General features: G+C 44.8%; 1 protein-coding gene across 3 annotated transcripts in view; it reads left to right on the top strand.

Annotated features, from left to right (window-relative positions):
• Window positions 1-8,882, top strand: part of St8sia1 (ST8 alpha-N-acetyl-neuraminide alpha-2,8-sialyltransferase 1) — a 116,721-nt gene extending 107,839 nt beyond the window's left edge. For 2 of the 3 annotated variants that reach the window (XM_021190775.2, XM_021190776.2), the window contains one exon: window positions 8,148-8,696. In XM_021190775.2, coding sequence (XP_021046434.1) covers window positions 8,148-8,634 — 487 coding nt within the window. In that variant the 3' untranslated portion in view covers window positions 8,635-8,696. Of the gene's footprint in view, window positions 1-8,147; window positions 8,697-8,793 lie in introns of those variants that run through there. The other variant, XM_029535083.1, reaches the window with a different exon arrangement.
• Window positions 8,883-26,857: the final 17,975 nt, after the last annotated feature.

The raw sequence follows: 26,857 nt of genomic DNA, 5'->3' as shown, positions 1-26,857 counted from the left end.
GTTACAGTAATAATTTAAATATTTTATTTTGTATTTTTAAAAATCCTCCATGATTGTGTGTAGTAAAATGATCTTGCGCACATCTCTCCTGGCTCCAATAAATGTTTCAGTTGGCTTTGCTGTCTACACTACATGGATGGATACTGACAGACCTCCTCTTACAGACATCTTTGTAAGAGCTTTTCTCCCACAGTGTGTACGTCTTTATGTTGCTGAATTCTTATTTTAATATGTTTTGATGACAGTGTGGCCTCTACAGCAGGTGTGTCATAATATTGATTTCTCTCTTGTAACAAAATGTGCAGGCACCTTTAGAAGCTTTCATCCTATATTTTTAAAGTGTATATTTTTAAACTGAAGACTCGCTATGTGGACTTGTGAATTTTTAATATCTGTGGTTTTATGTGTGTGTATATATACATACATACGTACACACACACATACACACATGCATAGATGCATACATGTACAATATACACATTTATGCACACATGCATTCACATGCATATGCACAAGTACAGTGCATACATACATGTATGCACACATGCATATATACATTTATGCATACACACATACATGCATGCATATATACATAAAACATATATATATGTACACATGGATGCCTACATGTATATACACATGCATATACATGTATAATGCAATCATACATGTATACATACATGCATATGTCCATGTATATACACACATCTAGATAGATAGATACATAGGTACATAGATGCATACATACTTATATATTATCTTTTTAGTGAAAAAAATTTCATCATCTTCTGAATTTGATCAACACTTTTATAAGTTTTTCAGGATCTTAAAAATTAAATATTCAGTTTTATAAAAATGATGCACGCCCACAGTTTTTTTTAAACAATCTAAGAGAACAATAAAGCTTAAAAAGAAAAGCAGCCGTCTCCCTTCGGCACCCTCCCCCCACACACGCCCTCAAGTCATCTTTCAAGAAATCAATTTTTTCCAGTGTCTTTGGCTGACTTTTTTTCTTCTTTGATTTGAAAGCAGCATGCTTAATTACAGTTTTAAATTTCTAATGTGTCTATTGATTTCTTGTGGGAAAGTCAAGATTGATCTCTCTTCTAGTGGCCCTCACAGCAGGCCAGGCCTGCGCACGCTGCTTTGCTGAGCTCCCCACTCAGGTCATGCCTGCGCTGCTGGCTACAAACATGAAGCTCACCGGGCAAACAGCCTGGCGCACTGTTTTCCATCCCGCTCAACTTAAGTTTTTTTCTGAGTCTTACAGAGGCCCTCTGTGCAGCACCGGTTCATGCTACATTCCTGTGGGAGCCCCAGTAACCCCCTTGCAACTGTCGCGCTTTAGGCCTGTTAGGGCAATCATGGCTGTTGAGAGGACCATCCTGGAGGTTCCGGCTTTTGCTCAACACCGTCTGATGGATGGTTTCGAGACTACGGTTCCTGGAGCTTCCCTTTGCCAGAACCCATATGTCTCTATATTTTTTAACTGCCAGAAACTCTTGTTACCTAAATATTCTCCTTTTTATATCACCCTAGTCTAGATACAATCACAATTAATATTTTTAAAGAGACTAATATAGATTTCAAGACATTTCTTTTTGATCTTCTAATGGTCTTGGCTCCTTCTGTTTCTGAGTTCCAGGCTGTCCACCAGTGCTGTGAAGTCTTGACTCTCTGTTCTTATGTCAGGACCTGTTAAAGGTGGCCTTTGCTGAAGTTGAGACTGTGACACTCTAGGTTTCTCTTGGGTAACTCCCAGGAGTCATTGTACACAGTCACACGCAGATCTTTATTCTTGTGCTGGTAAAGGTAAATGCCTTCATTCCTCTGGGCTATGTAAGTCTGGTTGTGGATGTTGTGTGCACAGAATTTTGCCAGTTTTCCCTAGACTGAGCACACATCTGCCTGGACATACCACCTCTTCACCCATGCACTGGTAACAGACGGAGCATGGCTTTTGAGTCTGACCCACTTGTGTGCCCCTAATACCTCACGTTCATACTGGGTACCTGCTGGCAGGGATGCCCTCTTCCACAGCGTCTCCTGACCATGGGCACGAGATGTCGTCACCTTTTCTACTCTGCAAGTTGCTTCTGGCTTTGGTTTCTCTACGGTTTTTGTTCTGTTTTGTTTTCTGTGGACAATTTTCATGGAGGGGTTTTCCCCAAAGCCTGGCAACCCATGGGTGTGGGGGGGGGCGGGGTCCCCAAAAAGTCTGCCTCCTTTCTTGCTTTCATTGTGGATATGGATCTTTGAAAAACCATCATTTGTCTTATTTCTGGAAATTGGATGAAGGGAGAGAAAAATAGAGCCTTTCTGTTTCTAGATCTTGCTCAATTTGTAATCCCGGCAATGTGTAATAAACAACAACCTGTTAACCAAATAGTTTAATCTTCTCATTAATTGAGACTTGGAGTATATTCTGTGCCAGTGCTTTAGACCATAAGTCCCACCAGTGCCCAGCCACTTGTTTGCTCTGTTGTAAATATTTTCAGAGCTATTTCCCTTCTATAGCAGCTGTCATATGTTTCATAGGACAGTGTTTCACTCCTTGGCATCAGCAATTTTGTTAGTATCTTCGAGGAGTCTAAGCCCACAGGTTTCCTTTTGATTTTCTATTATCTATATTTCCAATCACTGTCTGGCTCCACTAGAAATTATGTTGGAGTTTTCTTGTGGGACATGAATTTGTTTCTTAAGGTCCCAAGTATCTCGGTGTCTTCTTTAAATAAAACCTCAACTTTCTTTGTTTTAAAGTTTTGCTTTGCTTTGGAAACAGGGTCTGAATATGCAGCCCAGGATAGCCTGGAGTTCTCTGGGAAGCCCCAGATGGCCTCACACTCAACCAACCTCCTTCCTCAGCCTTGCATACTCAGATTACAGGCATGAACAGAACTTTTTTGGTTTTTAATCTTAATATAATTTTAGTATATGGGCTGCTGAACTGAGAACTCCATTTAATTTTAGTATGTAGGAGGTTAAATAGATGGATTCCCTCATCTCTGGGAAATATACAGCCTTAAAAGATATTTTGACTCTTTTTTAGAAATTCAATAACTTTTACTAATTTTAGTTTAGTTGCTATTACTACTGTTCTTTGTTTATGCATCTGAATATTATGCATGCACGCACATGCAGGTAGGCACTGGTGCACCCCGGTCGAGTCTCTCCTTCCACCAGGTGGCCCCCAGGATTGCAGCCTCATCCTGTCTATACCCACTGAGCAATCCTACCTGCTGTGAGTTGTGTTTTTCCATTCTGTAGCTCAGGCTGGCCCGGAATTTACTATGTAGCTTAGGTTAGTATCCAAATCATGATATTCCTCCTCCTTCAGACCACTCAGTGCTGGGTGGGCTTCAGCCACCGCAGTAGCCAAAGAAGACCATTAAAACGTTCAGTAAGGATGAGGGGTTTTGCCGTAAATGTTTGGGTTGGGTCTTCACGAGTCTGTAGAGTGTCACTGGGGTGGCAAATGGACAAGTGACTCTAAGTGTGTGAAGTGAGTTGTGGTGTACGTGGAGGCTAGAGCCCAGCCCAGGGGCAGAAGGCAGCTAGTGCCGCTCCTTTGTGGTTCTAACAGGACTCTATAACAAGCTAGCAAAATTCAAAACCAGCACTGTTAAACTATTGCTCAATAGGTGGCGACTGCATCAGCTAGACAGTGAACAGTTACAGAGTTGAGTTGAGTGCATCAGCTAGACAGTGAACAGTTACAGAGTTGAGTTGAGTGCAGTTTCAAAATTACATTTTATTTACCTGTTTTGTGTTTCTGCTGGAGGCAATAAGGAAGGAGAAAAACTGTCCCAGGACACTGATGGCAGACGAGAGACAGCGTGTAGCTCACAGGGTGGGTGTATCAAGAAGAATTTTTGAAATAAAATTCTAGCCTATCGTAACAATCATTTCATGCTGTGTTTGCCTGCGCCAAGGCCACATTGCATACTTGGAATAAACACATTTTTGAACTGCCAGAAACTGGTTAATTTAAGCTGGGGAAGGGAGGCTAGTTCCCATGTCTAGAAGCCAGAGGGGGTGATTCCCTAGAGAGGGGGAAATCCACCTTCGAGTATGAGCATTTGGGAAGAGATACAAAGCTGGTCATAAGGGGCAAAGGGGAGGAGGGTGTAGTTAAGGATGCAGAAGAGGCACTGAAGGACAGGCAGAGACCGCTCACATGGATGCTCCATTGTACATGTCTTTTCTCATCACTGTGAGAAATGCCTAGCAGTTTGGGGAAGGCTTAGGGAAGCGTTTGTCCATTCCAGAGGGACAGGCATGGCAGAGGGACAGGCATGGAGGAGGGACAGGCATGGCAGAGGGACAGGCATGGCAGCAGGTGACTGGTTGCACCATGTGTGCAGTTAGGAAACAGGTGCATGCTGGGATTCAGCTGGCTTTCCCTCCTTTCTCCAGTCACAGTCCAGCCCAAGGAGGAGTGAGGCTCATGTTTAGGGCAAGTCTTCCCTCCTTACAGGGCCCTTTCTAGAAATATCTTCATGGGTACACACAGGAGTGTATTTTCCATGGGGAATAATAAACCCATTCGAATTGGCAACAGTAATTAACCATTGCATCTTCTAAGTGAGTGTATCTCAGAGCCAGAGGGATATAAATGCCCAACAGTGGACTGACCAGAATTCCAGGCCGTGGGGTATCAATGAAGTCTGTAGGTTATTCTAGACAAAGCACAGGGTAATTCAGTTAGGTTGTGTGTGTGCTGCTTCTACATTGTTGGGAAGGCATTTTGAAATTAGGAAAAGCGAAGGATGAGGGTGGGCAAGAGTAGAAACAATTGAGTTGCTGAGCAGAGCCCATGTCCAACTTGGGAATTCATCAGAGAGATGTTGGCACCAGTCTAGAAAATGGTTGCCTATGTTTCTGAGTTTCCTAGGGCAATGGTTCTCAGCCTGTGGTCTCAACCCCTTTGGGGGTTGCATGTCAGGTATCTACATTATAATTCATAACAGTAATAAAATTACCATTATGAAGTTCCAGCAAAATAGTTTTATCATTGGGGTTGCCACCCCGTGAGGAGCTGTGTTAAAGGGTGGTGTCACGAGGAAAGTTGAGAACCGCTGCTCTAGGTGAGTAACTTCTCCTGGAGACACAGTCATCACCTTTCCGTGGTTGGTGCCCTGGGGAAATGACCAAGGGCATGCAGACAGTCTGGGAGGCCATTCCTTCCTTCCTCTTGACAGATGAAGAGCCACAATTGCCCCAGTGCTTTGAATCTGGGTAGTCACAGTGACGGTCACATATTCACAACACAGTGACGGTCACACATTTACAACAGGCCTGCTTTGCCTCTGCCCATGTCTGGCTCCATTCTGCTCTTGGCTGTTGCTACTCTCCCTGTGGAGAATGTGAACCAGGACAGCTGACCTCAAGAAGTCTTACTGTACTAGTTCACTGCCTGCCTCTGCCCACTTCCCTCCTACCCCCTCTCCCTCCCCTTTCCTTCCCCTTTCTCTCTCCCTTCCCCTCTCTCCCTCTTTCTCTCCTTCCCCCCTCTCTCCCCTCTCCTCCTTCTCCTCCCTCTCTCCCACTCTCTCCCTCCCCTCTCTCCCTCCCTTCTCCTCCTTCCCTTCCCTCTTTCCCCCTCCCTTTTCCTCCCTCCCTTCTTCCCCTTCCCCCTACTCTCCATCACTCCCTCCCCTGACTCTTTTCCCTTTTACCTTTCCACTTTTGTTTACACTGCATCAACAGCCTCTTATCTGCTCTCCCAGCTGTCAGCTTCTTTACTTCCTAAACTTATCTCCTCAACCCTCTTTCACAGCCTGACACTGATATGCTGTGGGCAACCACTGCGGCACGAAGGGCCCTCACCACAGGGTGACAGTAAGGGCAGAATGTTAGAGATAAGGGAGATATTTTACAGCATGCCTTATCTTCAGCCACTGTCTGAACCAGCCTCACCTTCCTGTCCCAGGACCAACAGCCTTCCTAATTTTTGTGGCAGTTCATGCACTTACCTATGATCTTGTAGCTTTATGTCCTTCTGTTTCCCTAGCAAGAGCTGGTGAAGCGTTATCCATTCCATAGCTTTCTCTGACCTCACTCTCTTCCAAGGCTTAACTGATTGATTTTTGTTGTTGTTATTGTTTGCTTGTTTGGTTGTTTTTTCTCCTGCATTCTATCGTACTTTACAGATCTATCAAGTATGGAATCCGGGACGTTATGTTGTGTTTGTTACACTTCTGTTTCCTTAATGGGGCGTGGATTTCTTGAGTTAAAACAGGAGACTTTAGCCGGAGGAGATGGCTTGGCAGGAGAAGCAGAGCAAGTATGAGGATCAGAGGTCAAATTTCCGGAACCCACATAAAGATGGGCACAGTAGCCAGCATCCGTGATCTCAGCAGTCCCACGGTGGGATGAGGGACAGAGAGAATAGGATTCCAGAAGCTTTGGGGCAGCTAGCTTGGCTTATACAGCTGCAAACGAAACCCAGAAACCAACACAGGAGGTCATGACTGACACCTAAGGTTGCCCTCTGACCTCTACAATGTACAATATGCCCCAACTCACATATGCAAGCAAGATTAGTAAAAGGTAGGTAAAGACACAATCGAGCCGTAATGGTATTTCTCTCCTGGCACTTAGGACTACTTAGGTAGTCCATACATTTCAATTGCTTCTGTTTGAATCAGTGATTTTTTTCCACAGGTAGTCATGGATGATCAGAGGGAAGGAAAATTCTCCAGAAAGGGATATGGGCAGCTGTCTGGGTGGAGCTACAACTGTAACAAAACTTCCTTTTCCTATGTAGTTGTGGCACTGTGTTCTGCTCTCTGCCTGGGATGCCCAGGCTCTGCCAGCACACGGGCTGGAGAAGGCGGGGCAAAGTCCAGATGAGAGTCCACAGCCCATGTTTCATTTCCTGGTATTGGACACTACTACATGCCGGACCCGAAGGGGAAAGTGGGGTCTGGGATGAATTCTGTGGTTCCTGGTTTCCTCTCTGGGTACCTGAGTACTGTCGGTGTACTACCCGGAAGCGAAGACTAGAATGGGGGTCCAGGGTCCATGTTTATTCTCCAGGCATCTCCACGTTAGGCAGGAAGGGGCAAGTGGAGCCCAAGAGGAACAGAGTCTGGTCCAATTGGAAATGGGTTTGGAGCAGCAGAAGGGTGAGAGATGAGAAAAGCCTTTTGGGGAGTCTAAGGGGTGACTCTCTTAGGAGAAGGCCTTCCCCCACAGTGATCTTTAAAGAAGCAGCTCTCTGAGAAGATCCTTGCTTGTTCATATTGCTTTCTTGGAAGTAGATATGGGCGCATACATTTTATTCAGGGTAAACCAGGGATTATATACCTCTTGGGGAAGGGCATGAGAATATCAAGGAAGGGAAGGCCTTTGGTTAAAGGTTAAGGCTGTTTAGATACCTCATTAGCATGGAGACAAACTCCAGGAGCTATGCTACAGGACTGAGTGCCTGTGAGCCTCTCAGTTGGTGGTCGAGGTTAAGGCAGAGGCAGGCCAGCCTGGTCTACAGAGTAAGTTCCAGGACAGCCAGGGCTACACAGAGAAACCCTGTCTCAAAAAAAAAAAAAAAAAAAAAAAAAAAAAAAGTCAGAGGCTACCTGTCCAAAGCAGGCGTGAAAAAGGCTGGGGAGGGGCTGCTCCACTCCTACTTCAGGTCTCTGGGATTCCGGGGCTTTAAGCATGCCTCACCTCACCAGTTCTTAGGCCTGTCTAGCAGCACAATAACATGCCCTACGTAGAGTCTTAAAGCTAGAACATTGGCCAACTCAACATTCCTAGAACATGATATCTTGCAAGTAATTCTTGTTAATGTTCAGATGAAGAAACCCATTTTATGTTTCTGACATGCAACACGTGTAGCTTTTATGGCCACTGCCACCACCCCAGCCTCCAATCTTTATGAACTGACAAATGTTAAATCATTTTACATTCTAGGAAAGAACAAAATCAACAGTTGATATTAGTCTAGCAGAGCTTCATTGAGGAATGTTGATGAGTTCAAGGTAGGAGTGTTCGATAAGTTGGGGTATTTGATGAGAAGTTCCAAGTTAAGTGTTTTTGACGTGTTCTGTTTGATGAACGTCCTGAGCCTTCAGAGGACTGGGTGAGCGGGCTTTGATCTGTTTCTGTGTCTGAGGTTTGATTGGAACTTTTGTTTCCCATAGGTTTGAAAACCTGCTGTGGTCCAGAAAGAAGTTTGTGGACAACATGAAGATCTACAACCACAGTTACATCTACATGCCTGCCTTTTCTATGAAGACAGGCACAGAGCCATCTCTCCGTGTGTATTACACGCTGAAAGATGTCGGAGCCAATCAAACAGTGCTTTTTGCTAACCCCAACTTCCTTCGGAACATTGGAAAGTTCTGGAAGAGTAGGGGGATACACGCCAAGCGCCTGTCTACGGGACTCTTTCTGGTGAGTGCGGCCTTGGGCCTCTGTGAGGAGGTGTCCATCTATGGCTTCTGGCCCTTCTCGGTGAACATGCAAGGGGAGCCCATCAGTCACCACTACTATGACAACGTCTTGCCCTTCACGGGCTACCATGCCATGCCTGAGGAATTCCTTCAGCTTTGGTATCTTCATAAAATCGGCGTGCTAAGAATGCAGCTGGACCCGTGTGAGGAGCCATCACCACAGCCCGCTTCCTAGGGACTGCAGAAGAAGAAAGGACTGGATGGGGGATATTTTTGCTAGTTTTTTTTTTTTTTTTTTTTTTTTTTATTAATTTATTTATTAAATATAAGTACCAAAGTGTTTCCTGGACTCACATGATAGGAAACAAACAAAAACCCAAGCAAAACTGCNAAAATCGGCGTGCTAAGAATGCAGCTGGACCCGTGTGAGGAGCCATCACCACAGCCCGCTTCCTAGGGACTGCAGAAGAAGAAAGGACTGGATGGGGGATATTTTTGCTGGCCTCTTTTTTTTTTTTTTTTTTTTTTTTTAATGTAACTTCTAAAAAGAACTGCCAAAGTGTGTCGTGGACTGGCATGATAGGAAACAAACAAAAACCCAAGCAAAACTGCTTTTGATGTTGGCTTGGAGAACAACAAGAAATAAAATGTCCCGGGGAATGTTTTTATAGTGTTGTGGATTTGCAAGCGGGACAACCCCAAGGAGATGATGCTGGCAGAGCACGTGTCTGTGGTTCAAATCTAGAAGATGCCATGCGAGGACCAGATGAATGCTTGTTGCTGAGGCTGAGGAGCCCATCATGGCAGCCTGCGGGAGATGTTGGGGTATTGCTGACTGTCAATATACACTGGCATCATAATCGTTTTAAAGACCCGTCTTATTGAGACTGGCATTAGAACTATAGGTTTTAAAAAAATTATTGTTGATTTTTGCCCTGTTCAGGGCTATAGGTGGGTGATGGTATAGACTTACAAAATCCTTCCTGCTGATTATTGTGATTCGTTAAAACAAGTCTATGATGACTATAGTCCCCTCCACTAGTATGGTTTTAAATAAGAATCGCTTCTTGCCTCCTTTTGGTTAAGTCTACTTAGCATGAAGCTCTGTTGAGTTTAGACTGTGTTGATCCATTGTCCAGATCACACGAGCCATTTCTTCACATCAGAAGTTGAGAGGGAAACTAAATTTTAGGTCCCCATTACATCAACCCATTGGCTTTGTTATTTTCATAGAATCACTAGACCTGCAAGTACATTGTTTACTTATAAAGTAGCAGAAGTGTCCTCATCATTTAATGAGAGGTGAAGTAGCTCACAGAGAGTGAGAGCTTCGTCTTTAAGATAGACCAAGGCAGGGCCTTTTCCTCTCTAACATGAATATTTCTTTTCAAGATAACTCATGCGTGTGTGTGTGTGTGTGTGTGTGTGTGTGTGTGTATATATATATATATATATATATATATGAGTTATCTTGTATACACACATGAATATAGACACATACAGTCTGACACTCTCTACTCTTTCTACAAAGTAATCAAAGATTATTCTCATATAACCATCAGTACTGAGTGTGCATGGCCTGGAGTCTGTAACCAATATTGGAGAGCCACAGAGATGTAGTGTGGGCTCCAGTCCATGTTGACACAGTCAGGCTGGCATGGCAGCTGCTGTCAGCTAGCATGCCAGCACAGGGTGCAAGGCTGACCCTCAAATACATAAATCAGAACGTGAACCCCTCTCTTACTCATACTGCCTCCCTCCACCCCAAAATTTCATGAATGGGCCCCGTGTTGAGCCGAGTGACATGTGACGTGGCTCGTTCAAGGAAGCAGGTAGGAACCACCAGCTGTTTAAGTCCTTAATGTCAGGCGGGTGAGGCTGCTTAAGCAGCTTGGTCCATCAGTTTTGACACAGCGTGGGAGTGTTCCTGGCAGATTCTGGCCCAGTGTGCTTATTGTAGGTAAGCGGGTGAGCAGGGGGCTTCTCTTATGACCTTTATGCTGTGAGGTGTGCTAAGCTCTGAGATGTGAGAACTCATGTTTACTCTTTCAACTGTTGTCATGATAGAGGTGAAAGCGACTCACAAGTTCTGCCTCATCTTGGAGGTAGAAACTCGGTGTATCAACCATGTCTATGAATAGCAGGGGGCTTTCAAAGGAAAGTTAACTTACAAGGTAACCAAGCCCCTGGGGAGGTGTACCCTTGGGGTGGGGGATTTCCAAAAGTGATTCAATATTCAGGCTACTCTACGAATAGCATTTGAACTGAGGAGACTGGACGGCCTGACAGTCCACAGGTCATGCTGATGTTTGGGAAGGTCACTGCTCGCTTAGTGTCTCCATTTGTGTGACAGCATCAGGATACCCAGAAGGCAGCATGAGCTGTCTTATTCATATCTGTGCAACCCTGACTACCATCCCCGTTTTGAGCTACTGGTGTACTTAATAATTATCCAAGGAAGAATACATGTTCACCAATAGACTTCATCAGAAGTGTAAAAGGGCTAAGAAAACATCACATACAGAGATTAATTAAACATGCATTCAGATGAATGCATTAATTGGCCAAAATCTAAGCAAGAAGCTCCTAAAACACACCACTGAGAGCACTCTCTGGGAGTTTTAACTCTCCATCTGGTTCCTAGAACAGGTCCGTGTAATAGATTTGTGTGTTGAGTCTGCAATTTTAAATTACTCTCTATGGCATTTGAATTTCAGAACAGATCTGGCCAGCGCTGTCTGTGCTTTTCACCCGTGCACACTGCCCTTCCCTCAGGTGCCATCAGGACCCCGAGGACACTTTAAATTGTTACAACCAAGAGTGCTCACACTTGTAACAGGGAGTAGTCAAGAATGCTGGTCCAGGAGCCACAGGTCAGCCCCTTGCCACAGAGAATGATTTGGTGAAATGATAGTTGTGTGAAGGTTGAGGAACCCCAGGTTAGACCAAAAGAAAAGTCTGCCTGCTCCTGTTCTCCACCCTTTAGGCCACAGGTATAATGCTGATGTCATGAACAGTATCGCTGTGGCCTTTCATTATTTTATAGTGACAATTCACTGGTATGTCACATGTAACTTTATGTGAGTCTGGTTAGATGATGTAGCTAAACAAGTGGTAGGTGTGTGTGTGTGTGTGTGTGTGTGTGTGTGTGTGTGTATCTGTGTATGTCTATGTGCATTATGTGTCTATGTGTGTATAGCTGTGTGCATCTGTATAGCATTATTTTTAGTAGAATATGTGTTCCTAAGTAGAAACCTATTCCAGAATCATCCTTTAGAACATTCTAGAGTAGTATATTACTCATAAGAGATTGGGTATTATTCAGTTCTGCTTATTGAAATTTAGGCCTTCAGCTTTGGGTCTGGTCCACTATTTTTAACATATTTGACCTTTAACTTTCAGCTCAGAAGGGATTTGGGTTATGATAGAAATGTTTAATAGGAACATTAATCAATTTCATTGTGTCTGACAAGAGATGAGACCCCACTCTACCACCAATTAGATCAATGCTTTAAGTGTGTGTGTGTGTGTGTGTGTGCACATGTGTGCACACGCATGTGGAAAATAAAATTGCTTCATGGAGGAAGGAGAGAGAGTGCAGAGACTGTGAATGAATACTCAAACAGGAATTCTCATTTTGAGTCAACCTCGACTTAAGAATTTGTTGATTCTCAAGCTCCCAAGTGAGGGTGGCTGCTGCCTGATTTTAATCACACTTGAGTAAAACTAAACTAGGCGAAGAGCAAGTCGTCCCAGCAGAAGGAGAGCTTTTACGTGAGAGAGCTTTTCTCAGAAGATGACTCTTAGTGCTTTGCAAAGTACATTTAAAAAAAAAATGTGTGCCTAAACTAGATTGTTTGCATTTATGACTTTGACAAAGGAGGGGGCATGGGAGAAAGGACTCTCACCCTTGAGGCCTGAGTGTCCTTGCAGGGTCCTGAGTTCAGGTTCTGACGCACACTGACTCACGCACCTGTTACTTCAGATCCAGGGCAGCTGGTCTCCTCTTCTGGTCTCCATGGACACTGGATGCAAGCAAGAACATACACATAATAAATAAATAAACCTTAATAAAGGTAGAGAATTAATTCTCTAAAATGGCAGATGTTCATGTAGTGTTCTTTGTGCTTCTTTACTGGGAAGCCAGACATCTATAGTTTTATTTTTTTGTGTTTGAAAATAACAAGTTTGTGGACTTTTCCACTGGCAAATCATTGTCAGGAAAGATCTAATGAGAAAATCAGTCACAAGTCTGCTGAACAGTTTTTAGCTTATAAAATACAGTGCTGTGGTATAGATGCTTCCCCAATGGTTTTTACCTTATGAAATACAATGCTGTGATATAGACAATTCCCCACCAGAACCAGGTAAAATTACTTCCCATCAAAAAGCCCAGAGTCAAGGGCTGTGAAGCTCTGTCTGAACACTCAAGGGCAAGTCTGTGGGAACAACGACCGAGGGTGCTGTTGTGTGTTCTTTCCTGCCCAGAGTAGTCAGAAATCCACCCTCGGATACTGTGTGAGCTCCAGGCAGCCTACATCAGGGGTGGAAGCAAATTAACAACATACGACACCCGCAGCCCAGGTCGATGTGTCTAGTCAGGTCAGCAGTAAATGCCCTTAGAAGTTTTGGAAACTTGATTCTGTCATATGCTCAGGAGAGAAAGAGGCAAGGTGAAAGGGGAGGTGACCATAGTCCCTAGGGTCTCAGCATCCAAGGGGACAGAAGGGTCTAGACCTTTGTTCTAGATGACCCACTTGTCCAACAGAGGTGCTGGCTTCCACTGAGGGCTGAGCTAGTAGTCCCCACTACCACCTAGCTCTGTCCTATCACAGTAGTTGGCTTCCATTGAGGGCTGAGATAGTAGCCTTGCGACTACAGGAGCCTCAGCATGAAAATTTGCTGAGAACTTAAAATTTTGAAACACCAAACATATTTTGCTTTGATTTTTTTTTTGCCTAGGCTTGCACTTGCTAAGGTGTGTGTCCTGTGGCAGAGTCTGGTCACCGTGACCCAGTTGTGACCCTGCATATGATCATACGCAGAGTTCTTTTCTCTGTATCTATGGATGGACTTTCTGAGTCTCTGAATCTATGGAGAGAGCAAATACTGCACCATTCCTGTGCTGTGTCTTTGAAAGTCTAGAATTCTGAAGTCCAGAATATGCCTATTAACTCCTAAATGTGAGGCAACCAGATTTAGTCTCAACCCTATACAGCTCCTGTTGTGTAAGTGGGAGAGTCTTATAGCTGTAGAACACACACACACACACACACACACACACACACACACACACGAATAGTAATAGTTTCTAGTATCTGCCTTATTCTCAGCCTTAACATGTCATTTGACATTTTCACACACATCCCAGAGATAAATGATTGACATATGACACAAATGAAAAGGTTATTCCAACAACTGAACCTTGTTCACAGTAACAAGGAAAACATCTGCACCTGCCCCTTGGTTGGGTTCTCTCTGCGGCTAGCATTTGTAGTTTCTTCTGCCTTTAATGCAGAAGAATAACGTAGAGAGGTGAGCTATAATATTATGAGCATTTAAATAGCAGCCAAAGCCCTGAGTCTCACTTGTGGGAGCACAAAAGAAGAATTATATTTTACAGTTGCTCGTTTATCTATACGGTCAGTCTCTCTGTTGTGTTAAAAGTGTTCCTGTATTTGCTTATGGTTGAAGCTGTTGGGACTCAATGAATGACTCAGAGTTGCCTGAGAGTTTTATGGTGTGATATCCAAACACACCGATCCTGCTTCTGTATAATTAGAGCTCCTCTGCATATTTCCCACTTTCCATTGTGTGTGACTTAGTCTGGAGCAGAGAAGACTGGATTCAGAACATTCTGAATTTCTCTGTCCAGGAAAACAAACAAACAAAATGCAATCAAGAAAAGATTTAACCAGAATAAAATCTAAGAGAAAATAGTGAGTTCCTCTGACACGCACTGGAAAGGACCTATTGGGAGGCGTCTCAGAAGACAGCGAGGCAGACAGGAAGGAGGGGGCTGTTGTCTTAGAAGCTGTTTCAAGATAACAGAAGGAGCTGTGGTGCCATGTGGTCTTTCTGGTTAGGATGAAGAGATGAGGGCATGGACTTGGCAGCTGTATAGAGAAGACTCAGAGATGGTACCTGGTTTCCCATGTGGGTCTAAGCAGTCTTGGAGCCCACAGGTTCCTGCCTCCTCCAGGCAGTGCCCTCCTGGGTGCCTGAGCTTGGTGAATTAAACCTCTACATATCCCTCTGTTACCTGCTTTTTGAGTCATATTCTCAAGATGAGTTATAATTTAGTTCTATCAAGATGGTGGGAAATATCACCTTGATGTTGACCACTGTATGTGGTTACCATATATGATGTACATACACAGCAAGAGTTGGTGTCAACTTCCTGTCCCCATGATTCCCAAGAGAGGCCATGGCAGCTTAGATTCATTATCCTTCACGTTTTAGTTCCCTCCCCCTCTCCCTCTCCCTCTCTCCCCCTCCCCTCTTCTCCTCTCTCCTTCCCTGTGTTATTTTTGCCCACAGAATATAGAAAAGTGTACGGACTTGGTAGTGGGGCGTGGCAGAGGGTGCCTTAACTTTTCCTGGCTCAGCTCCCCACTTATACAGTCCTTCATGTGTTTGTTGCTTTGAGATGTTTCCCTGTCTGCCCATCTTTTTCCTTAATCATCAGCAAGAACCCTTTGACATGTAGCAAATGGGACTATTTTATAGACATCTACAGAAGTGTGTAGCCTTGGAGAAGTCTGATGATGGTGTGTAATGCCCTTTGCTGCATTGTGGAACATTTTTCTAAAGTCTTTTAGGTGATAACTACAGAAGTATTCCTAGAGTTAAGAAGGATTTTCTGGAAAATTCCAGTATTCTTGGAAGCAAGGAACCAACCTATCGTTGTTTTCCATTCTGTCTTCAGCACTGATAGGCCCTCTCTCCACCTTTAGGATGACTGGCGGCTATCGTAGTCTACGTAAAGATCTTACACATGAGAAGGGGAGAGAAAGGACGCACATCACAATATTTTAAAGCCTGCTTCATCTTTAACAAATTCTGTAACACTGCTAGACTTATGCTTATCATGAGGCATAGTTTGATCTGCAAAATATTGGGGAAATATTTTTACCTTTGGCCTCTTTCGTTGTGTATTGTAGACTATAATTCCACACATATGCAAGCTGTTTTATCAGTGTGAATTTTCAGAAGCTGGATAAGAGTAAAAATAGGAAAATTTAAATATTCTTTCTCATGTAATATAGCCTACTGATCCATGGATATAATAATTCCGGGAGAGATTTTTTTCTTTTTTTTCTTTTCTTTTCTTTTTGTTTTTTTTTTTGTTTTGTTTTGTTTTGTTTTTTTGAGACAGGGTTTCTCTGTATAGCCCTGGCTGTCCTGGAACTCACTTTGTAGACCAGGCTGGCCTCGAACTCAGAAATCTTCCTGCCTCTGCCTCCCAAGTGCTAGGATTAAAGGCGTGCACCACTGCCCGGCTGAGATTTTTTTTTTTTTTTAGATCACACTATAATGTTGAACCTTTGATGTGTTTGCAGAGTAACTTCCTTTTATTAAAGCCAAATTTGATGGATAGAATGTGTGGGGTAACCCAATGCTGTTCATTTCTTCTTTCTTTCTTTGTTTGTTTCTTTCTTTCTTAAAAAGAATTTCACATAAAATACAGCAGGTAAGAAAAATTGGTTTAATCGGTACTCTTTATGGTGTGACTTGATAAAAGATGGTGCCTATCTGTTGGCTGAAACAAACAGTGATGTGCCCAAGGGAGGTCACTGGGAAAATGACTTTTCTTTAGTGTGTTCCTCAATGGTGTGGCAGTGAGGAGATTTAACCAAGTCTCAGTTTCTCTACCTCCCTTCCTTGGAGAATATTTGGAAATGTACCCTGTAAATAAAATGGCTTTTTTTTTTTCCAACGAAGCTCCTGAAGTCCTTTCATTTCTCTGAAGCACATCTGTTCTTTCCTTCTCAAATTCCTCTGAGCTTTGTACCTACCATGGTTACTCTGTCTCACTTTCCCTGCATGGTGAAAGTTCTGCTGCTAATTAAGAGTGTTGTTTTAGAAGCATTGAGTTCTAGGGCTGCCGGGATCGCTCCGAGGACCATGGAGCCTGCTGTCCAGCCAGATGATCTGAGCTGGATCGTTGAGGTCCACGTGGTGAGAGACGGCTCCTGAAAACTACCTCTAACGTCCACATGTGTGAAGTGGCATGTGTGCAGTCACACAAGCACACGTGCACACAAAGTTAATTGGATTTTTAAAAATCCAATGCAAAATTTAAAAGAAAAATAAGTATAGAATCATAGTCACCGTGTCAGTAACAGCACCACACGGGGCTGTTGAGATGGCTCAGTGGATAAAGAGGCTTGCCGCCAAGTCTGATGACCTGAGTTTGGTTCTTGGGAATCTTGTTGTAAATTAAATGAATAAATGTAATTTTAATTTCTTTTTTTTACTTTTATGTGTATTAAGGTTTGCCTGCATGTGTGTCTTAGCTGCAGTGCCTGGGATGGGCAGAAGAGGGTACCAGATTTCCTGGCACTGGAGTTTTGAGCCACCACATGGGTGCTGAGAAGTGAACTCTGGTCCTATGCAAGTGTAGCCAGTGTGCTTAACCACTGAGCCATTTATCCAGACTGAAAAAAAAAAATTAAATACTATACAGTACATAGAAGAACTCCTCTTGGGCAGAAGAAAGATGCTATGTCTTATATAAAGCAGACAAGAAATTATGCACCCTTATAGCATAAGTAACACACATGAGCTTCTTTTTCCCAACAATGAAATTGTTTTTGTAACAAGTCAGTTCACTGTGTGTGTCCAGAGATGTTCTCATTAATTGCTAACATGAGGCAAGACATGGCTACTCCTCCTCTAGTCAAAGTGGGTGACTTTGAGAGGCCACACACCTTCTGGTCAAAATTGTTTAGGCAATTGCTTCAAACTCCTTGTCCCCTGGGCTCTGGGTCCCAGTTCTGTCAGACACTATCTCAGAGGGAGTGGCATCCAGAAAGGTACCCGGTCCATGCTTTATGGCACAGTTCTTGGAAACTGATCCAGACCCTTGGTACAGATCTCATTAATTATCTGATTTTATTTCCAAAGTAGCCTTTTAGGCTACGGCTATTTGAGGACGGACAATTCTGAGTGGAGACGAAGTGCAGTGTTTAGCTGAATCGCTTCGTGGGGTGGGGCAGATCTGTCATATAAATGTGGGTGGCCATAACTGCATGAGGAACCAACTATCACTTGCTCCTACAACATAAAGTTTATAATTCAGCTGCTCTACTCCATTTTGACTTAAGCATTCAGAAACAAATAGCAAGAGCCCAAAGGCAAAAGTGTGTTCAAGAGTTCCCCGATAAGCCTGAAAGCAGGATAATTACAAACCACGGGCTATTTTGAAAATACAGCAAGATGATATCAGAAATTAAAGGAAGGTATTCAAATTCATTTCTAATTCACAGTATGCAACATCAGGGACTTGAGGACATGCCAAGGTTTCAGTGTTTCTTTATGCAGAGTGACTTTATTGTTGGTTGGTTGTTTGTGCCACCGGAGTTGGGGTTTCCAACCACAAACTGAGAGGTTGGAGGTGTGGTAGAGCCCAGCCTTGACATTGGGAACATTTTAGGATTTTATTTTTGTTATTTTCTATCTGTGTGTAGCGTGCCTGCCACAGGTGAGTGTCCGTGGGGTTGGGGCACATATGTTGTCTTTTCTGGAGCTGGAGTTGCAAGTGGTTGTGAGCCACCCAAGGTGGGCGCTTGGAATTGAACTCAGGTCCTCTGGGAAAGCAGCAAGTGCTCTTAACCACAGAGCCATCTCCCCAACCCTATATCCTGGAAACATTTTTATGATCAACAGGGCAATGAAGGACTAAAAGGCAATTAAGTATTTGTTGGCATCAAGTTAGATGTCAGTCAAGACTACTCCGATGTTCACATGTCTGCATGTGGGGAGAAGACGGGCTAGCCTGGACAAAGGTGTTCATGGGGGTGGAGTGGGAGACTGTTGCTATCAGTCTCCTGGTGGTGAAGAGACCTGGGGACTGGCTCTATTTCAGAGGTTGACCCTCACTAAGCTTTTGCTGGCTGGGCTCTACGTAATCATAAGAAGCAGGTAATCCCTGCTCCCTGTCCATGAGTCCAGGCACAGCCACGGTACCCGAGATCACCACAGGGTTGCCTGCCATCCCGGGCACTCTGTTATGTCAGCAGCTCTCACAAAGGAGAAGGCTGGGATGGTGACATCAGTTTCTAGAGCAGTCTTGCGATATCCACAGGGTTCCTCTCCATAGGCTCAGATATCTGAGGCAGACGTTTATTCTTTGTCTTCCTTTCCTATCATCACTGTTTCCGTTAACACCAACACATAATTCCTGGTGTCATCAGCAGAGACGCAGTAGAGCCACGACCAGATAAGGCCTCCTGGTGCAGCGTAGCCCATGAACATCAACATGGCTCCTGGTACAGCAGAGGCCACAGACATCCTTACGGCCCTCGGTGGTGGCACAGTGTCAGGACACCAACAAGGACCTTTGCAGTAAGGGACCTTTGTGTGCAGTCAGAGCACAGACCCAGACATGGCCCTTAATCAGTATTGTAGGACTGGCTTTGACATCATCATGGACGCAGGTGGTAATGGAGGCCACTCACATCGGTGTGGGTCCTGGCAGCAGCATTGGTCACAGACATCAAAGCAGACTTGACTGCAATAAGGCCATGGGCCCAGACACAGCCCACTATGGCAGCACAGACCTCACCAAGGCCTTATGCGGCAGCACGGCCTACAAACATCATCATGGCTTCAGGCTGAAACACAGACCACCTCCATCGCTCCCAACACTGTCGCCCATTCTCTCTTACGGTTTTCGGTGGTAGCCAGGCCACGGCCAGCAACACATATCAGGCTACATTAAGGCTATGAACCCAGGCATGGTCCTCAACAGCAGCTGAGACCTTGTCCTCACTACAGTCTCATGTGGCAGCACAGCCCACTCACATCAGTATGGCCCCCGGGGATAGTATGGCCCTCACACATGAACATAGACTTAAGTCATGGTACAGGCCATGAATACCCGTATGTCGCAGGCGACAACACGCACAGTTCACAGACATCAACCTGGTCCTCAGTCACATCAGGGCCACTGACCTACACATGGCCTTTAGGATGTGGTGAAGATTTGTGGACATGGCCAACTTTTCCTGATTAGATGTTTGGATTATATTCAAAATGTTTAGAAGGGTGGCTCCCTATACGTGGTGGTTTTCTGTGCTATGTCTTTTTAATTAAGATTTTATCATCCACTTATAAGTTGAAGGCCATCTAGGCTGGTCCCATCATCCCTGTAGTGTGACTAGAGCATCAATGACCATAGACGGGCTGTTTGCCCTCTGATGTAAGGTGTGGGGTCTTTGGGGTGTGTGCCCAGGACTAATATAACAGTGGCAGTTCTATTGTTACATTTTGGGGAACTTCTACACTGACTTCCTCTGTGGCTACACCGTTTTCTACTCCACCAACAATGGGTAAGAGTCTCCATTTCCCTAACCCTTCCCCGAATTTGCAGTCATTCTTCTGTCTGGAGTAAGATGAACTCTCAAAGAATTTTACCTTGCTTCTCTCTGCTTACTAAGGGTGCTGGGTGCTTTTTGGAGTCTTTGTTAGCAGTTCCTGTTTCTTTCCTTTTGTCTTCAGTCCTAGAAACCATTTGTAACAGTTTGTTTGCTCTCTTGATGTTTAACATGTAGCATTTTACAACGGGATGAGGAACCCCCCTCCCCTACTGTGCAACCATATTTAAAATCTGAATCCAGCCAGGTTCCGTGGTGCAAGCATGTGACCCCAGCACTTCAGAGACGTGCTTCTGGCCCAGACAGATCTATAGAAGGCCAGCAAGACCTGCCTTAGGCTGAATAAAAATTAAACAAACAAGGATTGAGTGTTAAGTGACAGATGAGCTTTTTGTTCAGGTGTGTTGTTTTTCTTGGCTTAGAACCTCCCTAGGATGGTAAATTTTCGAGAAGGCAGATTTATGAGAACATTCTATCTGCCTCTCCTTAGACTAACTTGGGACCCGGAAAGCTGTTGATTCTTGTTGCCTTTGAAGGCTCAAATCCTGGTTCCAACCTGAAGATCACCTCAGGATTGGCCAGCGTTGACAAGGTACCAGTGCTTTGGATGAGCATTTCCTTCTCCTTTAACATTTAATGCACATGAACATGAACTGCAGCATAAGTCAAACTGTGTCAGTGCAGAAGGAAAAGCTGTCCCACCAGTTGACATTTGTAGGCAGAGGCAGTTTTGAAAGGAGTTTCATTTTTAAAATACCATGTGGCTTTCGATTAAATGGAGGAAGATAATTGCTGGTCACCAGCAGTCAGACGTATTTTCATAGTGATAGGCTGAGTGATAGAGCTGGTGCCCACAATCATATTCTTAATGCCTTTACTGTCATCAATGTGACTGAGAAATCTGTCTAGATTTTATCATCTCTCCAAATTAATCACCTACCACTAAAAAAGAAAAAAAAAGATATCTGTATAAACATTAAAAAGACACTAGCAGTGTGGGCTAGGGGATGGTGGTTCAGTCAGTAAAGCGTTGGCCTTGCAACCACAGGAACCCAAGTTCGATCCCCAGCACCAGTACACCATGCAGAGCACTGTGCTGTGTTGTGATCCTCAAGGAGGGAGAGACAAGAGTATTCCTGGAGGAGCCTTCCAGCCTAGCCTAATGTGAGCTCCAAGACCATAGAGAAGAGTTCTCAAAGGAGATGGACGGTAGCTCTCAGGATGACCCTTGAATTGTCCTCTGAGCTCTGTACACATCTGTATGCCCACCCGCACACATACACACATTAGAACAAGAAGGCACTGACAGATGGACATCGTGGCTGTCTTCCATGATGAGTGCACAGGTACACCAATCCCTTGTTACTAGATTTAAAAGCATTTATTCAGTGGGACTGTCACAAGACTGCCATACTCTCCCTCACCTTTAGTGGCACTTCTGAGTCCATGACAAGCTACGTCTGAACTCATCTCTCTAAGGACCAGGCCAATGTCAGCTTTTCGTCTCGGGATTGTACAACTCGATTGTTTCTCACTGTAGACAGTGCGTTCTGCAAAATATAAGAAATTTATACTAACTTATGTCCTTTCATATCACCCCCTGCCTCTTTGTATGGATAATGGTCCATAACTTTAAACATGAACATATAAAATTATTAATATTTAAAGATCTTGAAATGGCCTAAATGTAACAACAACCACAAAACAGAACAACAGCAACAGCAACAACAACAACAAAAACAAAACAAAACAAAACAACAAAAAAAAAACAAAAACAAAAAAAACCCAACCAAATAAATGTCCACAACTCAACCGATGTGCATCCTAGATGCCTCTAACCAAGTTTTCCTGACTGTAGGAAGTGGCCACGGTCCTATGATTGCCCATAGACATAACTAAGGTATAAGAAGCAAGGCAGCAATTGCAGGCAGCAATTCGATCTCAGAAATGTCAAAACATGAAAAGGGTCTATTTTAGAATCAATAAAATGCTTTTATCCTCCATTACTGGAGTGCAGCAAAAGCATTTGTGAAGAGACTTTGGCAAACAAGAGAGCTGCATTAAGGAAAATGGTTGTGCCTGCACCTGCTGCCGGCCTTTCTTCTGGCAGTCAATCTTAGCGATAGGAGGGAAAAGATCTTGAATAAAAGGGCCCAGTCAGGCAAGGTTTCCTTGTTCAAATTCATGTTAACCTGAGCGTCTTTAGACATAAACCGGACACTAGGGGGCGCCAACACACAAGGTGCTAGATGAGAATATCGACAACCCGTTTGCTTGTTTTTACAATCTGTTCTCTGGATAAGTACTTATGCGTCACGACTTCTCTGGGGAGTGTAAAGATGATTGGATCCTGAACTCGGGCCGGGCGTGGTGGCGCCTTGAAGATCTCTCCCTGTGGTGAGAGCCAGCAAGCATCAGTGTACAAGTGAGAGAAAAGGATGGCGGCAGGAGGTTAGGAAAGAGGTGGAAAGATTGCTGAAGCAGAACAGGGCTGAACCTGATGGCATAGGCTACTACTCACTTCAACACCAAGCATGCTGAGACAGGAGGACTGTGAGCTTGAGGCTAGCCTGTGCAAAAGGAAATAGTCTGGTTCATCAAGTCAAGTTTCTTTAGCTAGGAAAACATTTTAAAATCTGCTCAATAATGGGTTCTGCATTCCAGAAAAATCTTCCCGACTGACTTATGGGAGGGGTAAGAACAGAGGCACTGCTCCTTGAGGGAGGACCCACAGGCATCTATGAGTCCAAAGACCAAACAGCACTGTGTGACTACATTAAAACAAGCCCTGATGGAGCCGAGCCCCAGTCCAATACCCACCATGCCCACAGAGCATTGATCCACAGAGCAACTGTGGATCAAAGTACACAAGGCTCCGAAGGACACCAATCTTTCAAACTAAAGGGAAATACCACAGTCCAGGTATAAAATTTTTTCAGACTGCACACCCAGTATTCACAGCACATGCCTCAGAACCAATAGCTAAGAAGGAAATGAAGTCCTGGGAGAAAGGCCAGGCAGGCTGGGCTCTGTTTGCCTTGGAAACAGAACATTTCTATGGTTCAGAGAAAATGATGCAGTAAAAGGCTGGGGATAGGGTGGGGGCTGCAGGGAAGAAGGAACAGGTGGAATGGAGGAGCATCCAGGGGCAGCCAGAGGGGTAAGGCGTAACTAGTAAAAATGAAACAAAAAGAACCGACATCTAGGTGGTGCCATACGCCTGAAACCTCAGCTCTTGTGATTTGGAGGCAGGGAGTTTGAGACCACCCCTGGCTACATGAGACCTTGACCTAGAAAAGCAAGACAGAAAGAGAAGAAAAATACCTCACACTATATATAATGGCATGTTTCCAATAGCCTTTACAACAATTAGAAAGCCACAAATTAAATCTCTCATTAAAAAGGCTTACAAAAGTTTATAAAGCATCTCTCAGATCATTCCAGTAAAAATTTATGTTTAAGACCTCATTGGGTTGAACATGTATTCATTCCCTCCCTCTGTTCCTCTGGATTGTTGGGTTCTAAATATTTAAATATTTTAACAACCCTATTCAGGTATAATTGGTATGCAATAGATTATACATATTTAACACATATAACTGACATCTGTGCGTTCCCATGAACCCTCTTCAATCAATACAAGTCAGTCAATCAAACCCAGGTTCCTCTCTCCCCTTGCATTGCTCCGTTGTTCCATCTTGCCAATCCACCACCCTCCCACCCCCAGACATAGCTATAATTGTGTATGAATCAATGAAATGATGGCGGGCGTGAGCTGTGTTATATGGTTCTTTTTCATGCAGCAGCATGGGTTTGAGGACTCTGCCATTGGAAGGGTGGACCACTGTGCAGTCTCTTCCATCAGGAGAATGTGTCACACGATGCCCACCATGCTTGCTTTGGAGTTTTTCCTTGTCCCTTTTGGGTGACTATACACCAAAGGGCTCTGAGCATTGGTGGGTGTGAAACTTGGGGTGTCCTTGGGGGAGCACCCAGCATGGGATGGCTGCAGGGGAATTGTGTGGCTGTCAGGACGGAGCTATGCTGCTATACAGTGCTGGTACCACCACTGGCACCTGGGAACACACTAGTTCTTCCAAATTCCCAGCAAAACTCAAGGGTGTTGATCTCCTCAAATCTCATCAATTATATTTAGTCATTTATTCTTGGCCACTTTAGAAAAAGCAGTTTCATCATTAATGTCTAAAGTGTTATACTGCTTTTAATTTTGCATATATTTAACCGATTTGTGTTTGAGACAGGTACTCTTGTATCCAGGATTTTCCTCTGACTTGTTGTTACATAGACAAGGATGACTATGAATTTCTGATCCCCCTGCCTCTACTTTTTGAGTACTAGGCATGCAGTTTCTCACATGGTTTCTGCAGGGCTGGGGACTGACCCCCCCTCCCCCCCAGTGCCCTCTACCAATGCAACCCTCTTTCTGTTTGTCCAGTCTGCCTCTGGGAACTAGATCTCTCTTCTATGAAGGCACAGAGCTTTCTGTCGGCAGCGCCCCCGCCACGGTGTGTTCTAGAGAACAGCATGGAAGGGTATTCTTTGAGCGCCTGCATGTCCGATAGAAAGAATCCCAAGCGGAACTTCAGGAAAGCTTCAATCCCTGCTCCCCTTTGCACCCAGCCGAGGTCTTCGACGTCTGTGTCTCTGTCACCATCCATGCGATTGCTTTAAGATTCCTTTTACCCGAAAGATGCTCCACCATACCACAAGGACACTTGCTCAACTGTGTTGATAGCAGCTTCATTCGTAATAGCCAGAAACTGGAAATAACTCAGATAAAGATCATTTGTTACATTTACACAACGGAGTATTCCTCGGCCACTAAAAACAATGACATCAGGAAATTTGCAGACAAATGACTAGAACTAGAAAATGCCATCCTGAATGTGGTAACCCAGACCCAGAAAGACATGAGTGGTATGCACTCACTTATAAGTGCTTATTAGCTATGAAGTACGGGATACCCACGCTACAATCCACAGACCCAAAGGAACTAAATAACAAGGAGGGCATAAGGGAGAAGGTTTGAATCTCACTCAGAAGGGGAAATGAAGTAGTCATCAGAGGCAGATGGAGGGAGGGAACTGGATGGGAGAGGGGGTGGGGAGGGGAAGGGAACCCCAGGTGGGGATCAGGTGTAGGGAGAGTTGGGGGAGGGCTAGAAGAGAGAATAGAAATCAGTGAGGGGCATCTCTGGCTTTGGCGACCTGCGAAGGTGGGGAAACTTATGGGGGTGACTAGCTGAGACTCCCAGCGGCAGGGAATATGGAGCCTGAAGTGACCACCTCCTGTAGCCATGCAAGACTTCCAGTGGAGGAGGACATCAACCCACACACAAAACCTTTAGCCCAAAATTTGCCCTGCCTACAAGATACACAGGGAGGGGTAAGGATGGAGCAGAGATTGAGGAACAGCCAACCAATGACTGGACCAACTTGAGACCCATCCCACGGGAGAGAGCCAACCCCTGCCACTATTAATGATGCTCTGCTGTGCTTGCAGACAGGAGCCTAGCAAAACTGTCTTCTGAGAGGCTTCATCCAGCAGTTGATGGGAGCAGACGCAGAGACCCACAGCCAAACATTAGGAGGAGCTCAGGGATCCTTGTGGAAGAGTCAGGGGAGGAAAGATGGAGAGAGCCAGAGGGTCTCCACAGGAAAACCAAGAGTCAACTAACCTGGGCCCATGGAGGCTTACAGAGGCTGAACCAGCAACCACAGAACATGTGTGGGCTAGACCTAGTGCCCCCTGTAGCCTCCCCCAGCCTTGAGCAGGCTGGCTCAGACCTCCCTGCCACTGAGAATGAGACCACCTGCGGTGGAGTCTTCCCACCTAGATGGCTTTAATGTTCTGTCACCTGCTGCTGCTCTTCTCCAAGACACAGCTACCTGATGAGAGAAGCAACCCAGTGACTGACATCTTCTTGCCAAAACAATTCTGTCAGACAGATCGGCTGCAGGCTGGCAACAGGCATCAAGAGTGGATCTGCGGGAGATGGGCTTTCCCTCTACATAAGCACAGACTCTTAGTAAACATTGGGCCTTGATCAGAAATCTGTCTTGGTCTCTTTACTTCTCTCGCCGTTCTCTCCTATACAGTTCCGGCCTCCCACTCAGGAACCCAGTTAGTGTGGCCGCAGGCGGCTACAGCCCCCTACACATATGTAGCAGATGTGCACATCTTGGTCTTCATGTGATTCCACTAACAACTGGAGCGGGGTCTGTCTCTGGCTCAGACTCTTGCCTGACGTTGGATCCCTTTCCCCTGGCTGGGCTGCCTTGTCTGGCCTCAGTGTGAGAGGATGTGTCTAGTCCTACTGCAACTTGATGTGCCAGGGTGGGGTGGTACCCATGGGGGGGGTGCCTCTTCTCTGAGGAGAAGGGAAGGGGGAAAGGTAGGTAGTATGGGGGTGGGATTGGGAGGAGGGAGGGAGGGAGGGAGCGAGGGAGGGAGGGAAGGGGCTGCGATCAGGATGTAAAGTGAATAAATAACCTAACGTGAAAAAAAAAAAGATTCCTTCTACTGCTCGCTAACATTATCTCTTCTGGGGTCACCTTCAGAGCCGGCTGGCTTATGATATTGGAAGGAAGGCCACAAGGCTAAGACTACTAACATTATCTGTTCTGCTGCATTTCTTCTGGGTTAAAAGCCAGCATGACACTTTTTTTTTGCATACTGAAAGGATGGGAGAGAGAAAAGGAATCTCTTTCCCTGAGCTAACATTCTGAGAGTTGTTTATGCCTCGCGTTTTTTGTCTTGTCTTGTTTCCTTAGCTCTTACCACCCCCTCCCTTTTACCCCCTCTCCCCCAGCACATCCCGCCACAGACTCCCCAGAT

Source organism: Mus pahari, chromosome 2, assembly GCF_900095145.1.
Source record: "Mus pahari chromosome 2, PAHARI_EIJ_v1.1, whole genome shotgun sequence".
Taxonomy (NCBI): Eukaryota; Metazoa; Chordata; class Mammalia; order Rodentia; family Muridae; genus Mus; species Mus pahari.
Note: the sequence above shows the minus strand (reverse complement) of the source record. Positions and strands in the feature narration are given on the sequence as shown.